We start from the raw sequence: 15,519 nt of genomic DNA, 5'->3' as shown, positions 1-15,519 counted from the left end.
TTGTCTGTGTTTCAACATGACCCTGAGATGCAGCCAAGCCTGTGCTAATCTAAAGCTAGCCACACACAAAGCACCAGGGAACCTAGCTAGCTGTGGCACACTAACACACACCACACCGAGTTTGGTGGATGATAGAGCCGCAATCGAAATCTCTTAGCCACAGGTTAGAACTCTTGGTCTCGCTTAGCAGAGCCAGACGAACAGGTTTTCTTTCTTTTTTTTTTAAAGCAAATTCAGCCGTGGAGGAGAGGAACGGTATTTCTAGCATGCTGCCCTCGCTCCAGGTGTCCCTCCATGCTCGTCTGTGACTGACAGCTCGTGGATCAGGCTGCATTTCCATAACTATCTCTCTGCACCACTACCCTAAAAGCATTAAAAGCCTCTGTGCCTGTCTGCCAGTCTCCTTAACTGTAACTATATGAAGATGAGTTTAGAAGTAAGAGAAAAACACTGTGTCCCCCTGAGATTGAAAAGTTGGGAGTTTGATTCTCAGCCGAGTCATACCAAAGACTGTAAAAAAGATTTGACACTCAACATGAAGGAGATCAATGGGGGTTAAGGCCCTGCAATAGACTAGCGTCCTGTCCAGGTGGTGTACTTGTGCATCAAGCTGCCTCACGCTACAGAAACAGGAGATTGGCGTCATGGTTTCACCTGTCAGAAGAGGGCGGCAGAGACCGCCCTAGAGACTATTATGACACTCAGGTGTTTTCTATTACTAATTATGATTCCCTTTTAAGAGATGTGTGTTTTCTGTTACCCTTTGCAGATGTTTGATTTGTTTGCTGTGTGTGTTTGTCTCCTGAGTAGGTTTTCGAGTCCTAGTGTTTATTGTTGTCCCAGTTTTACTTTGTACCTACTGTTTAACTTTTTCCAAGTAAAGTATTTACGTTTATTCTAAACCACTGGTTCCTCGTCTGTTTCTCTTCACTGCTCCTGGGTCCTACCTCATGTCACAGCAAGCGTCTGCCTCCAGCATGGACCCAGCAGAGATCGGCCAGATCAAGAATGTTATAACCCACCAAGGAGCACTGCTGGGGTGACAGCAAGAACAACTTTCCCAAATATCAGAGACTCTCCAGCCACTTACCAACTCCCTCCAACCAATGCACACCCACAACCCAGGAGGAACAACTGCCTAAGTCTCAGCGCCCAGTGCTCCAGTCGTCACCGTAGATTTCCCAGGGAACCTGCAACGGGAACCGAAGATCCCAGCCTCCGAGTAGCATGACGGCCACCCGGGAAGATGCAAGGGGTTCCTAACACAGTGCTCTCTGGTGTTCGAGCTACAGTCCTTGTTTCACACCGATCGGGCCAAGATCACCTATTTCCTCTCTCTACTCTCGGTAAATCCATGGCATGGGCAACAGTGGTGTGGGAACAGCAGCCACCATCTTGCAGCTCCATAGCATTTCTCTACACCCACAATAACATCTGCTAATTATGTGTATGTGACCAATAAAATTTGATTTGATATCAGCCTTCATTTCCGAGTTGCAACGAGTCTTCGACCACCCAATCGGCAGACGAGAAGCGGCGATGCCGGCACTTCAACCTCCGCGAGCAGTGGCTGACTTCCTTATTGAGTTCTGCACCCTCGCTGCCGAGAGTGGGTGGAATACTGAGGCACTGGTCACCGACTTCCACCAGGGTCAGTCTAACTTTATCAAGGATGAACTGGCCTTTCAGAAACTGGGAGAGAAACTCGAGTCCCTGATAACGCTTGTATTCAAGATCAACAACCGCATCCAAGAATGAGGGAGACAGCGTCCCTTTGATACCATCCCCGTATCCTGGTTTCCCCAGTACATGCTGCTGGGACGCATACGTCTGAGCCCACAGGAAGCCCACAGGAAGGCGACAATGCGCATGTGCAAAAGCTGCTGCCTCTACTGCGGAGGTCTCGGCCATCTCTGTCTGTTCTACTTGCCCAGAGCTTACGGGAAACACAGGGGCTCGCCAGGACAGGGGGAGACCCTGACAAGCTGTGTAGTCACTCCCAGGCTACCCAGTCACCGACTGTCACTACCGGTGACCCTACACTGGGACAACCATCAGCACCATATTCAAGCCTTCGTGAACTCCGGGGCCGCGGATCATTTCAGGACCTTACCAGAGGTATTACAAATCCCTGCGTGAAATGCCCCATCCCTCTTCAGATTCTTTACTCCCTCTCGGATGACTGCATCCATGGATGACTACATCCGGGAGTCGCTGGAGGCAGGCTTCATTCGTTCCTCAACATCCCCAGCTGGCGCAAGCTTATTCTTCGTGGGAAAGAAGGATGGACATCTGTATCCCTGCATCGATTACCGAGGGCTGAACAGGATTATGATTGAGAACCGTTACCCCCTACCCCTGATGTACTCCGCCTTGGAGCTTGCCCAAGGGCCCCAATTCTTCACCAAACTGGACCTCCGCAATGCTTACAATCTGGTGAGAATCAGGGAGGGAGATGAATGGAAAACTACCTTTAACACCCCTAGTGGCCACTATGATTCATGCCATTCGGATTATTGAATTTACCAGCATTGGTCAATGACACTCTTAGGGACATGTTGAATCATTTCGTCTTTATTTACCCCGACGACATCCTGATCTTCTCCAAGACCCTTCCAGAACACATCCTGCATGTCCGCCAAGTCCCGAGACGCCTCCTGCAGAGTCAGCTATATGTCAAAATAGAGAAGTGTGAGTTCCACGTATCCCAAGTCTCATTCCTGGGCTATATTATCTCTCATATTATCTCTCATATTATCTCTCCCGCCGGCATCTAGATGGACCCCGTAAAGGTTACGGTGGTCACCGACTGGCCCCGTCCCGCCTCACTCAAACAAGGCCAGGGTTTTTCAAATTTTTACAGACGTTTTATACACAACTTTGTGTGGTGTATAAAGGTGGCAGCGCCTCTCACATCCCTAACCCGTCAGTCCCAGACCTGGTTTTGCTGGACCCCCGAGGCTGACAGGGCATTCAAGGAGCTCAAGGGACATTTCACCTCCGGACCCATCCTTGTTCATCCTGATCCTGCTCGTCCCTTCATGGTAGAGGTGGACACCTCGGATACCAGAGCAGGGGCGGTTCTTTCACAGCGGAATGAGGGGGACAGGAAACTGCACCCATGTGCCTTTCTCTCCAAGCGGCTCTCAAAGGTGGAATGCAATTACGATGCTGGCAACCGGGAGCTCTTGGCAGTTAAGTGGGCACTTGACGAGTGGAGACACCGGTCGGTGGGGGCACCTCATTCCTTCGTAATCTGGACGGACCACAAGAACATGGTCTCCATTCAAGAAGCGAAGAGGTTGAACACTCGCTAGGCTCGGTGGGCTCTGTTTTTTAACAGGTTCAACTTCACACTAGCCTATCATTTGGGATCCAAGAACCAGAAAGCAGACGCCCTGTCCCAACAACATGATGTCTCTAACGAGGAGAAAGACCCCGAGCCTATCATCGCCAGCTCCCGCATTGTGGCCCCTGTAGTATGGAGTATTGAGATCACGGACCGACAAGCCCAGACCGAGAACCTGACCCCGGCGGGGGTCCCACTAATAGACTTTATGTTCCACGCTCAGCCCATTCTCGAGTACTACAATTGGGACACTCCTCTACATGAACAGGGCATCCAGGGGTTAATCGGACACTGGAGTTCCTGAGGCGGAAATTCTGGTGGCCAAACATGATTGAGAATCTCAGATCCTTCGCTACAGCTTACTTCATCTGTGCCGAAAGCAAGTCCTCATGACAGCAACGGGCTGGGTTGCTCCAACCTCTGCTCATCCCCAACTGGCCCTGGTTCCCACCTGTCCCTAGACTTTATCATGGGGTTACCTCCATCCCAAGGGCTTACCACTATCCTGGTGGTCGCCCATTTCATCACCCTATGCAAGTTGCCCTCGGCCAAAGAGACACCTGATCTCATGATTAGCCATGTCTTTCGACTACAAGGACTCACACAGGACATTGTCTTGGACCGTGGCTCCCAGTTCATCATGCGGTATTGGAAAGCCTTCTGCTCCCTGTTGGGGGCGTCGGGAGTCTCTCCTCTGGGTTCCACCCACAGACGAATGGGCAGACTGAGCGGGTCAAACAGGAGCTGGAGAAGTTCCTCCGCTGTTTTGTCTCCACTCAAGTCACCAACTGGGACAAGTTCCTCATCTGGGCCGAATATGCTCTCAACAAACTGCTGAACTGTCACCTTTCGAGTGTCAGTTTGGGTTCACACCCCCTCCCGTTTCCTGAACAGGAGGCCGAAGCGGGGGTGCCCTCAGCAGAGGCGTTCATTTGACAAATTTGCTGCACCTGGACCAGAGCGCAATTCTCCTTGTTCCGCTCCTCTGTTTGACAACAACACTAGGCAAACCGACAACGAAGGCCCCTTCGGCTCCTCCAACCTGGTCAGCGGGAGTGGCTGTCCACCCGTGATCTCCGCTTAAAAGAGTACTCTCGGAGTCTCGCCCTGCGCTATGTAGGACCATTCAAGATCCTGAGTCGCATCAACTCGGTCACCTATCGTCTGATTCTCTTCTCTGCTCCTGGGTCCTACCTCCTCATGTCACAATAGGCTCCTGCTCCTATTAGCCATTCCAGTTCACTCAAGCCAAGGCTTTCTAGGGCAGCCCAACACAACATTCTTCTGACTTGTCTTGTCTATCAGTGAGGGGTGTGTTCATGATACAAAAGCTTTATTAAAGCATTTCTCTGCTCCAATGGATGGAGAAATCTCACCGTTATCTCTCTCACTTCTATCCTTTCGCTCTCTCTCCTCAGACTCTCACGGGATGGATCTGTTTGCGGTAGCAGTGCATGAGTTTGGTCATGCTATTGGCCTGGCCCACACCTCGGCAATAGAGTCCATCATGAGGCCGTACTACCAGGGTCCTGTGGGGGACCCACTCAAGTACGACCTCCCTTATGAGGACAAGGTCCGCGTCTGGCAGCTCTACGGTACGTTCTCCAGCCCACGTCTCTCTCCTATACTATAACCAACACTTCTCTTTCTCTCCATCTCACATAGTCCAGTCATCTCCCTCCACTCTCCTCCTATCGTTCCTATTTCAGTCATCTTTATCCTTCGGCCCACACATCTGAACACCTCTTGCCTAGCTACTCCTCCATAACTCTTCTATACCTGCCCCCACCTACCTCACTTACACAGATCACTGGACTGGCATCCTGCCATCCCTTCTATGTACACATGCTGTGCAGAAAATCCTACCTACCACCACCCCTCAACCACTCACTGCAAATGTCTCCTATAATTACCCATGATTCCTAGCGGGATGTGGCCGCCCATCCCTCAGCGCGACATGGCGGTGCAGAGCAGAAAACCCAAGGCCTCGGCACAGGAAGCAGAATTGATTTGTTTATATGCAAGGAGCGAAGAGAGGGCTTTAATTGGTCATCCCTGTGGCACAGGCCCTGCTTATCACTGTGTGCCATGCTACTGAGAGAGGTAGAAGAGGAGGAGAGTAGAGGAAGACAGATACTTGAGGGGCGAAGAGAGAGGGAGGCGAGGAGGATAGGAAGACTGATAGGTGAGAGGGGATAAGTGGCTGGGGGAGAAGGGAAGAGACTCGAGTTAGCGGGCAAGGTAGGACAAAGAAGAAGGGAGGGAGTGTGAGAGAGAGAGAGAGAGAGAGAGAGAGAGAGAGAGAGAGAGAGAGAGAGCGAGAGAGAGATATGGAAGGAGGGAGGGAGAGACCATGTTGAGTCATGCTGGGGCTGTATGTCTGCATTTACACAGGCAGCCCAATTCTCATCTTTTGGCCCAATTATGGGCAAAAGAGCTGATCTGTTTGGTTAAAAGACAAATAAGTGAAAAAAATATACAAATCGGGCTGCCTGTGTAAACGCAGCCTATGTGTTGAATATCTGTATCTGAATGCGGGGTTGCGTGTCAAAGTGCTGTTGACTTGACCTTTGCCCTCTCATCTTTCCCAGGGGTGAGAGATTCAGTGTCTCATACGGCGCGTCCTGATGATCCCTCCCAGACCGCTGACCCACCTGTACTACTGGACCTCCCTGAGAACAGATCTACTGTCCCGTAAGTCACACACACACACACACACACACACACACACACACACGCACACACAAACACACACTCACATGGACACACAAGCAGACACATTAAATCTACACACCCCTGTATACCTCCAAACTGAAGCTCAGAAACTTCCAGACCCATTTTCTCTCCCTCAGTCATCCATCTGTCCTGGAGGTCAGCGAGTTTGGACATTGTCACAACGCCGCAGCAGTGAGAGATAGCAGTCTCTTACTTCACCTTGTTCTCGAGTCACAGTAAAGTACAGCCGAGCGTGTGCTCACAGTACAAAATGAGTCCATTTATACCAAATCCAGTCTCCAGATGACACAGCACTCATCTAATGTAATAGATTTTCATACAAAGCGGAGACTTTGTCCTCTTTTCTGTAGCTTTCCCTTCTCATTTCTCCTCCACTCCATCTTGCTGGATAATGTGTGGAGAAGGTGGATTTAGCCCGACAAAGGTCACTAATATAGTAGTCTCTTCGCAGCTCCTCTGTTAATAAGCCTTGAATGGAGATCTTTGTTAATAAGGATCTAGGCGAGTAGCGTCTCACAAAAGCAGCCCTGTCGTTGTAATTGCCTCGTCATTTGCAGCCAGGACACGTCAAGCGCTTTACTCAGTCATTAGCACTGGGATAATGCGTGTGAGGACCTCGGTCTCCTGCGTCAGGACGATAACATCTCCTCTGATGTTTGGCTCGTTTTTTAATTGACACGCATACGCAGAAAATAAACACAAATATAGTGCGCATGGGCGCTTTGCATACATGAAACAAACAGAGACACGCACACATTGGTTTAAGATGAAAAGACACTGATTTAGACTGGCATAGTAACACGTACACACATTACAGTACGTCTGACTGGGGATAGAGAAGTGGTTTGGTGTACAGAACATTCTGTCTTCGTTTCTTCAATTAATTATATAATTCACTTTTGTCTCTCGCTCCCCCTCTCATTCTCTCCCCTCCCCCTCTCTCCCTTTCTTTCTTCTCTTAGGCCGGCACGAGATGCCCCTAACAGGTGCACAAGTCACTTCGATGCAGTGGCCCAGATTCGTGGAGAGGCCTTCTTTTTCAAAGGTACAGAGAGAGGCCAGAAAGGAGAGAAAACAGAGTGTGGCGCTGCCTGCGATCAATATAGAACCCAGCCAAGCATATCTCTCTGAGTTACACACACACCTTCACACCAAAACAGGGGATAGCCCTAGAGGGGCCCCCAGTTCCATCTGACTCACACAATCAATTCGATACATTTTACTGTCCAGTTATAAGGTTATATGAGACACGTCTCTCTTGCAAAAAAAAAAATCTTAATTAACATCGGTTAACCTCAAGAGAACTCCTGGTAATAATTAAAGTTAAGTATGTATGGACGCTGTTAATACCCTGTAGAGCTGCAGATTACAAAGTAATAATGCACAGGCTGTGACTAAACTCAGACAAACTTAGACTAAGGCAGTCCGACACAGATACTGGGAGCTAGGCTGAATCTGCTTCTCCCTGTTCGCTTGGTTGGATCCGCCAGCTGTGTGCCTGCCTGGGTACAATATGCCCTGAGGTGTCCACACATGTTTTCCCTGTGGACCATTTATCTTATTTTACAATTAACACACATACAATGCATACAAACACACACACACACTCCACATACAGTGCACAATCCTGTACAGACACACACACACACTTAAACAGAGAGAGAAGGACTTTTGTATTCTCTCTTCCACTTTTTAAAAAACATTTCCTTCCTACTTTTCTTTTACTTTCTCTATTTTCCTCCTAGGGAAGTATTTCTGGCGTCTGACACGGGAGAAGCACCTGGTGTCTCTGCGTCCGGCTCAGACCCACAGGTTCTGGAGAGGCCTGCCTACCAACCTGGACAGTGTGGACGCTGTCTACGAGAGACCTGGGGACCACAAGATCGTCTTCTTCAAAGGTACATAACTCGGAAACTCTGCCGTGGACGTGGTTGAGGCAGGGAGGGCAGCTATGATCCCAATGATGGGCTGGTCAAAGGAAGGTGAATGTGTTCTGAGAAACACATGAAAAGAGGTCTATCAGTTGCTACTTCCATTTGTGGACTTATAAATGTATGATCTGTGCCCATTGATTCTTGAAGGATATAACTTATAAAATGCCTCATGAGCTCATAGGTTCAACTGTCACACCCCATCAGAACACAAAATATAAGCTTGTTTTACTCCGATGTTTGTAAATAAAGCTAATGTAAACAAACACTATATAGCCACAAACATGGTTAAAACTATCATTTTATATCATGGATGGTCAGTCCTTGGAACCATAGCTCTGTCAATGAATTTCAGAGTGGTTACATTTCTCCGGCTGCATCCCTCAGCCTTTTACCAAAACACTGGTAGGGAAACACTTTGTTATTGTGTAACTGCTGATTGCTGCTTTCATGTGTCATCATTGGCCTTGGAGCGTGTTTTTGACGGTTTTGTGGATAACAGAGAGTTTAAAATACAATCAAGATTACCAAAGCACAAAAACAAGAACACCTCTTGGTAAAACCTGTATCTTGGTAAAAACCTGTATCTTGGTAAAAACCTGAATCTCTATATTTCAGTCAATTGAATTAGTTTAATCACAAAACACATTTAATCACAAGTCATTTTCATTCAGTTGAGTTATTAAATTAAACAAGTTATCCAGTTCACTCTTGTTGATTGACGTTCCTTTGTCCCGCCTCCTCAGGACTAAAGTATTGGATATTCAAGGACAACAACGTGGAGGAGGGTTATCCTCGGCCAATCAGTGACTTCGGCCTGCCTATGGAGGGCGTAGACGCGGCCTTTGTGTGGCTCCACAATGACAAGACCTACTTCTTCAAGGACAACCGTTACTGGCGCTATGACGACCATCTACGGCATATGGATCAGGGCTACCCAAAAGACAGCACACTGTGGAAGGGGATCCCGTCCCCACTAGACGACGCCATGCGATGGTCTGACGGTGAGTATTAGACACACACAGATCAACATACTAAACACACACATTTACTCACTACATATACACATATCGCTCACTTCGTAAAACTAAATACAAGCTGAAAAACACATTCAGTACACTGCACTTGACAGTACACAAAAAGAATGGAAGCATTAGTAAAAAAGAATGGAGTACCTGAGTGTATGTCCTCAGGGTCCTGACAGGTCTACTTCTACAGTATATCCACTACTAACCCACACTGGGTCCTTTTCCTCTCCAACCCCCTTGCCCTCTAACTCTCTCAGACTGGAGACTAATCTAGTCAAAAACAGCCCAGGTCATTGGTCAGTCAAGCCTGCCTAAACTACAGTCCTGGTGACGCCGCTATGCATTCTAAAGCCCTCAATGCAGACGGCCCCTAACATGTCATTTGATATTCGGTCTTTTGACCTGGAGTGTGATCTGGGAATGATAGGTGCTGTGTCCCAAATGGCATCCTGTTCCCTATTTAGTGCATTACTTTCAGCCAGGGCCCATAGGGCTCTGGTCAAAAGTAGTGCACTGTATAAGGAATGGGGTGTCATTTGGGATTCAACCATAGTGTTTTCATTGCTGAGCCTGTGTTTTCATTGTTGAGTTGTCATGGCAGCAATCGCCTGCAGCTGGAGTGTGTGTGTGTGTGTGTGTGTGGGGGGGGTGCTAGGGCATCATGTCCCAGCTATTGCACAGTACTTTCAGCAGTGAGCTCCTTACTCATGCCTATCTCAGTCAGACCCTAACCAGTGGAGCGCCAGTCTAACAGTAATTAAAGTACACTCAGTCTGACACATTGGTAAGTCATATCACACCAAAGCACACATGCAGTATACAGCCCTCACCTCTCTATCTGTCTCACAGAAACTCAAGCGCGCACGCGCACACACACACACACACACACACACAAACAAGCATATAATGTAGCTACAAATACATACAATAGCTTATCAAACATATTCATACAGTATAGTGACCACAAGTTATCAAAACCCCTTCTTCAGTAACACACACAGCCATTTTACACACTCACTCTACAGTGCATAGACACACACACGCATGGCAAGCTCCAGCCGAGTCTCCACATGAGCCAGTTAGATCCTTTCTCCCCTGTAGCGACTCCTGTGGCTGAGTGTATGTAAGCGCTTTCCTCCGTGTGCTGGGCTCTGTACCGTCGCCAACTCTAGAGGTCCTGCTCGGAGCTGTTTGGTGTCGGTGAGCACAGGACACAGTCTGAGCCACCAGAGGATTCATACATACACACGTGGACCCTGGGGGGCCTGGGAACTGGAAGCACATCAAAGACCTCAGGGAGAGAGGTGGATGTGGTGGCAGGGATGGAAAGAGTGGGAGAGATAGTGCTAGTGAGGATAAGAGCGAGGAAGGGAGAGAGAGGAAGAGAGGAAGAGAGGAAGAGATCGCTGCTTATAGAGACACAGGAGACAGATGAGGGGGGGGTGATTATATTTGAGAGAGAGGAAGAGAATGAGAGTTTGTTGTGGGAATACGAACTAGTGTGGGAAAACAAACTGGTGAATAGAGAGAGGGACTGGACGAAAAACTGCAAGACAGAATCAAGTGACTGATGTATTACCATAGCAAAATCAATCGTCACACCCTCTTTTTCACTTATGCAGCCTCTTTGTCTTCTTCCTCTTTTCATTAAGGCTCCTCATACTTCTTCAAGGGGAAGGAGTACTGGCGTGTGGTGGGCAGTGATATGGAGGTGGAGGCTGGGTACCCACGGTCCATAGGAAAGGACTGGCTGGTGTGTACAGAGATGCAGTCGGACTCCCCAGCCACAGAGGCCAATAACACGGCTAACACGCGGCTACACGGGCAGCACCACGCCGACCACGCCGAAAACGGCTACGAGGTGTGCTCCTGCACCTCCAACTCTGCCTCGCCCTTGGGAGCCCAGCCCTCCCCCTCCCCCCTCTGGCTACTTGCCCTCTTGACTCTCTCTGGGGTACTATCCTACGTCCCTCTATGATGTAAGCAGAGGGGAGCGGCCTCACTCTGTGACAGGAAGTACAGCAGCCAATCTGCTGAGAGCGGGGGAGTGGCTTAAGGGGCTTTTCGCCTGGGTACTGCCAGACCAGCTACACCATCGAATCAAAACGATGACTGGAGGAATTTGTTGTTATTGTTATCTTAATTGGGATCCTCATTGTTAATTTGTTTTATTTATTATACCAAATCTTTCTCAATGGATCAATATGCTTTCAAATGAATGATGTTTAAATTATGATACTGGATTGAATTAGAAATGTGATAACGTGACGATAATGGAAATAGTATATCAACTTGATGATGATAATGATAACAAGTTTATAGCAAAATGTCCCTCCGTGACTAAGCAGTCTAGAAGGAGAGTGGTCCTCTGGGATGCTGTGCTCCCTGTCCCCTTGTTTCTGCAATCACTATAAGAGTTTAAAGTAACTCTCCAGTGTTTTGGGATTTCTGTGAAATATGACCTATTATTAATTACAATATTAGTGAAAGTTTTCCTTCCCCCAAAAAATGTATTATGTTAAAAAACAGCTTTTCTCAGTTGGAATGTTGTGGGGCGTGCCCCAACAACAGAATAGTGTTGGCGTATACCGGTCATTAAAAATATTCACACGACTAGACCACTGATTGGCTAGCTCATCCTCCTCAGGAAGATGACCATCCTCTCTGAGGAAATAACCAAGCATTTTTTTAACTGTTTGAGGTTGGGTTTTTCAAGTGTTTTGTCTCCAATTTATGCTTTGGCCACAAATACTAGTATAGGATGAGTCAACAGCATTATTTGCGTATGAGTTAGCAGAATATTAACTTTTAAATGTGTTTTTTTACTGGAAAGTTACTTTAAGAACCCTCACACACACACACACACACACACACAGACCACTCCGTGTGCGTTTTTTACAGTCTGAGCTAGCTGGACAAATGTATCTGTCTCCTCTCACTCATTCAACTGGTAATGTGTGGGCTGGTCGGATGAACACTCCACTATAATTGGACAGCTTGTTCTCTCACTGAGTTTCTAATGTCAAGGCTATCTGGATGGAATGGACACTACTTCCTGTAATGACACTGACTCTCCCTCCTTGACTGGACTCGCGTGCCCTTTTGAGACCTTGGCCCCTGTATCTTTCTTTTTGTTCTCAGCTGAGATACAGTCGCACCTCCTGCCGTTATCAGAGAGGGTAACCCGTTAGCATTGATTATTAGGATGTATTTTTGTAATAAGCACAGAGGGATTGTGGTCGAGCCCTACTCGGGGATGTGCTTGATGGGGTTTTCATGATGCCTTGGTCTGGTCAGGTCAGTGGCCACTGCAGCTGTCAGCGATACCCAGCGGTCACCCAGCTGCGCCATTTCTCCTTCTCCATTGTCTCTCCTAACATGAACTATCGCTAAGGATAGGAGGATGTCTGGGTACCAGTACAGTGACTGGACATGAATATCCACCAGAGACCTGCCTGCTGAGAGGAGGGCACCCACTCAAAACACAACTAGATTTATGAATATTGCTAAGATATATTTACTTACAGTCTATATATACAGATCTATTTGAGGTGAAACGTTCTATGGCAGTTGCAACAACAAAAAACATGTACATTTCTCAGCCGTCTTTTCTAAGGTGAAATATTTTTGTAGGAAAATAAAGAGGGGGTAAGATGGAGTGTACTGGGTCGTGTAATGATTTTGTGTCACAGGGAGCCCAGGCTGAACAGAAAGAGGAGGACAATGTGTCGGCAGCCCGTCACAGGCTGACAGTTACTTTCTTGTCTGTGTTGTTGGGAGCCATGTTTCTTATGTACAGGCGCAGGTTATTGTTTCCTCGTTGCAAAACAAACCATGCCAATCAAACTATGCCAATCTCCTCCTGGTAACAAGCCATCTTCTACATTCATTCCTTGTTTCAGATCTGTTTATTCAGGATTATGTGTAGTGCATGTGTTTTGTGACAGAGTTCAGTGACTTTTGAGAATAAGTCTGAACAATGTTGATTCAGTGACTAGAGCCAATAACACTCCAGATACTGTGTTATTGACTCAAGGAGAAATAAATGTGAGGCAGACACTCAGGCAGACACACAATGGCATGAGGATTGAAACAAACCGTTTTCCAGCAGAGGCTGATGAGGGGAGAACGGCTCATAATAATGGCTGGACTGGAGTCAATGGAATGGCATCAACCATATACCATTCCATTCACTCCATTCCCTCCGTTACACTCCATTCCAGACATTATTATGAGCCGTCCTCCCCTCAGTAGCCTCCACTGTTTTCTAGCATTAAGAAATGAGCACGCAGAGAAAGCAGCCGTACGTGCCATGTGTTTTTTGCAGATCAGAGACTGCAGCAGTTGAACTTTGGAAGAAACAGTCTGACTAATTACATAAGCAGCACAATGCCAGGTCAAAATAAAGAAACTGAGTTATTGCCAATTGACTCCATTTAAAGTAGCAAAATACTCTTGAGGGGTCTTTGTACAGGGCAAAAGATCATTATGTTCAAAGAGATTCCAATTTCAAGGAAGATCTTGACAAGTTGTTTCAACCAGAAAGATCACAATGGACCTCATCTCAGTGGTTGGAGTTGACCTCTGCACAACCCTGCTACACTACATACAACCCTTCTTACCTCCACACACAGCTGTGCTCTGACCTGCAGGAGACACTGGGATCTAAACTCAGACACTAGCAGCAATGCCAGGTGTGCACTAAAGGACACGTGTGTGTGTGTGTGTGTGTGTGTGTGTGTGTGTGTGCACCAGTGGCAGTCGGTGCCGTTTAAGATTAGGGAGGACGTTTTTTGTTGTTGATAGGTTTAGGCTACTACATGATACTTGAATTTGCCCTATACCCATCACAAATGAAAGTTTATAATACAGGTGCGTAGGTCGAGAGACAAATTGGAGTAATCAAGGTGACACATTCAATACTGCTTTACAGTTTTGCCTGCATCTAGCTGATCTGGCAGTAATCATTAGTCCAAACAGTTAGTCCAAACACTGCAAGTTCATACTAAAACAAGAGTTTCAATTGGAGAAATTCAGGTAGGTCCCTCCCGGTTTCGTTCCGTTTGCTTCTATTTAAGAAATGTTTTGCAACAGAACCTGCGGAATGAATACAGTCTGATCACCCGCAGTTCACTTTCATAGCAGCCACACACCATTTGTCTACACCATGGTGCTACCTTCATGTGTTTTAATCAGTTACTTGACGTTTAGTATAGTTTTATCTAAAAAGGATCAGTATTCCATTTTTCGTATTTTTATTAAATTCACTGAGTAGGATGGTCCTCCCCTTACCCCTCTGAGGAGTGCCTCCACTGGTCTCCACCTGTGTGTGTAATGTATGCGTTTGTGCATGTGTGTACGTGTGAAAACCTCAATCCCTTCACCCTCAATCCCTTCAGACTGACAGAACTGAGACCGCAAGGCTTTGGACCGAGCCACAGCAGGGTATCCTCCAGATGGGCCAGGGAGAGCCGATCAATCACCCCTGGGCTGCCACGATGCCGCTCCACATCCAAGACCAGAGAAAACACTTACAGAGCATCTGTGGTGATATTGATAGCAATGACAGGAGATGGTGTTCCTTCCGACAGGTTACACCACCTGCACTGCTGGAAGGTTCTGACATGAAAATACACACCGGATCTGAGAACAGAACAACCGCTGAATTTGCACATCTCAGTACTGTCTACATTGTATAAAACATGATTTATATGAGCCATAAGCCAGCACATATCGCATTTGTCAGTCTGATTTTTAGATGGAAATATCCTTGGATCTTAGTTCTTCTGCAGATGGGATATTTGACACGCACACCTCCTCTGTAATAACCCTTTCTGATGTGCCTCCACATGGCGCTGTACAACCACTACTGCAATAATACATGACGCATGGTGCCCCACACTGACTACTTGAACGGTAAGAGTTAAAAAACGTTGCACTGGCTGAGGTGCTCTGGCTCTTGGATCGAAATGTCCCAAACTGTCCCCTCCTCTACACCCAACCTTTAAGGCAGTCTACAGAGGCTGCATTGCTACTGTGTGTCTGTGAGTCTGTCGCGCTGGGGTTTGCTGAGCAGGAACGCAGCAGTGGATGTTTCATGTGAAATCCTGGTTAACATTTACGCTACTACTGGGGGGAGGGTGAGGTGTTCTACTACTAGGCTACTACTGGGGGGAGGGTGAGGTGTTCTACTACTAGGCTACTACTGGGGGAGGGGGAGGTGTTCTACTACTAGGCTACTACTGGGGGGGGGGTGAGGTGTTCTACTACTAGGCTACTACTGGGGGAGGGTGAGGTGTTCTACTACTAGGCTACTACTGGGGGAGGGTGAGGTGTTCTACTACTAGGCTACTACTGGGGGAGGGTGAGGTGTTCTACTACTAGGCTACTACTGGGGGGGGGTGAGGTGTTCTACTACTAGGCTACTACTGGGGGGAGGGGAGGTGTTCTACTACTAGGCTACTACTGGGGGGGA

The 15,519-nt window shown here is 47.6% G+C and overlaps 1 protein-coding gene across 1 annotated transcript in view; it reads left to right on the top strand.

Moving 5' to 3' along the window:
• LOC112230936 (matrix metalloproteinase-17) overlaps positions 1 to 12,722 on the top strand; it is an 83,825-nt gene extending 71,103 nt beyond the window's left edge. The window contains exons 5-10 of the mRNA XM_024397349.1: positions 4,768 to 4,944; positions 5,941 to 6,043; positions 7,048 to 7,130; positions 7,831 to 7,983; positions 8,763 to 9,020; positions 10,697 to 12,722. Coding sequence (XP_024253117.1) covers positions 4,768 to 4,944; positions 5,941 to 6,043; positions 7,048 to 7,130; positions 7,831 to 7,983; positions 8,763 to 9,020; positions 10,697 to 11,022 — 1,100 coding nt within the window. The 3' untranslated portion in view covers positions 11,023 to 12,722. The remainder of the gene's footprint in view (positions 1 to 4,767; positions 4,945 to 5,940; positions 6,044 to 7,047; positions 7,131 to 7,830; positions 7,984 to 8,762; positions 9,021 to 10,696) is intronic.
• The last annotated feature ends 2,797 nt before the right edge of the window (positions 12,723 to 15,519 follow it).

Source organism: Oncorhynchus tshawytscha, linkage group LG33 (genome assembly GCF_018296145.1).
Source record: "Oncorhynchus tshawytscha isolate Ot180627B linkage group LG33, Otsh_v2.0, whole genome shotgun sequence".
NCBI lineage: Eukaryota > Metazoa > Chordata > Actinopteri > Salmoniformes > Salmonidae > Oncorhynchus > Oncorhynchus tshawytscha.
The sequence above is the reverse complement of the archived record's forward strand: the minus strand, read 5'-3'. Positions and strand labels throughout refer to the sequence as shown.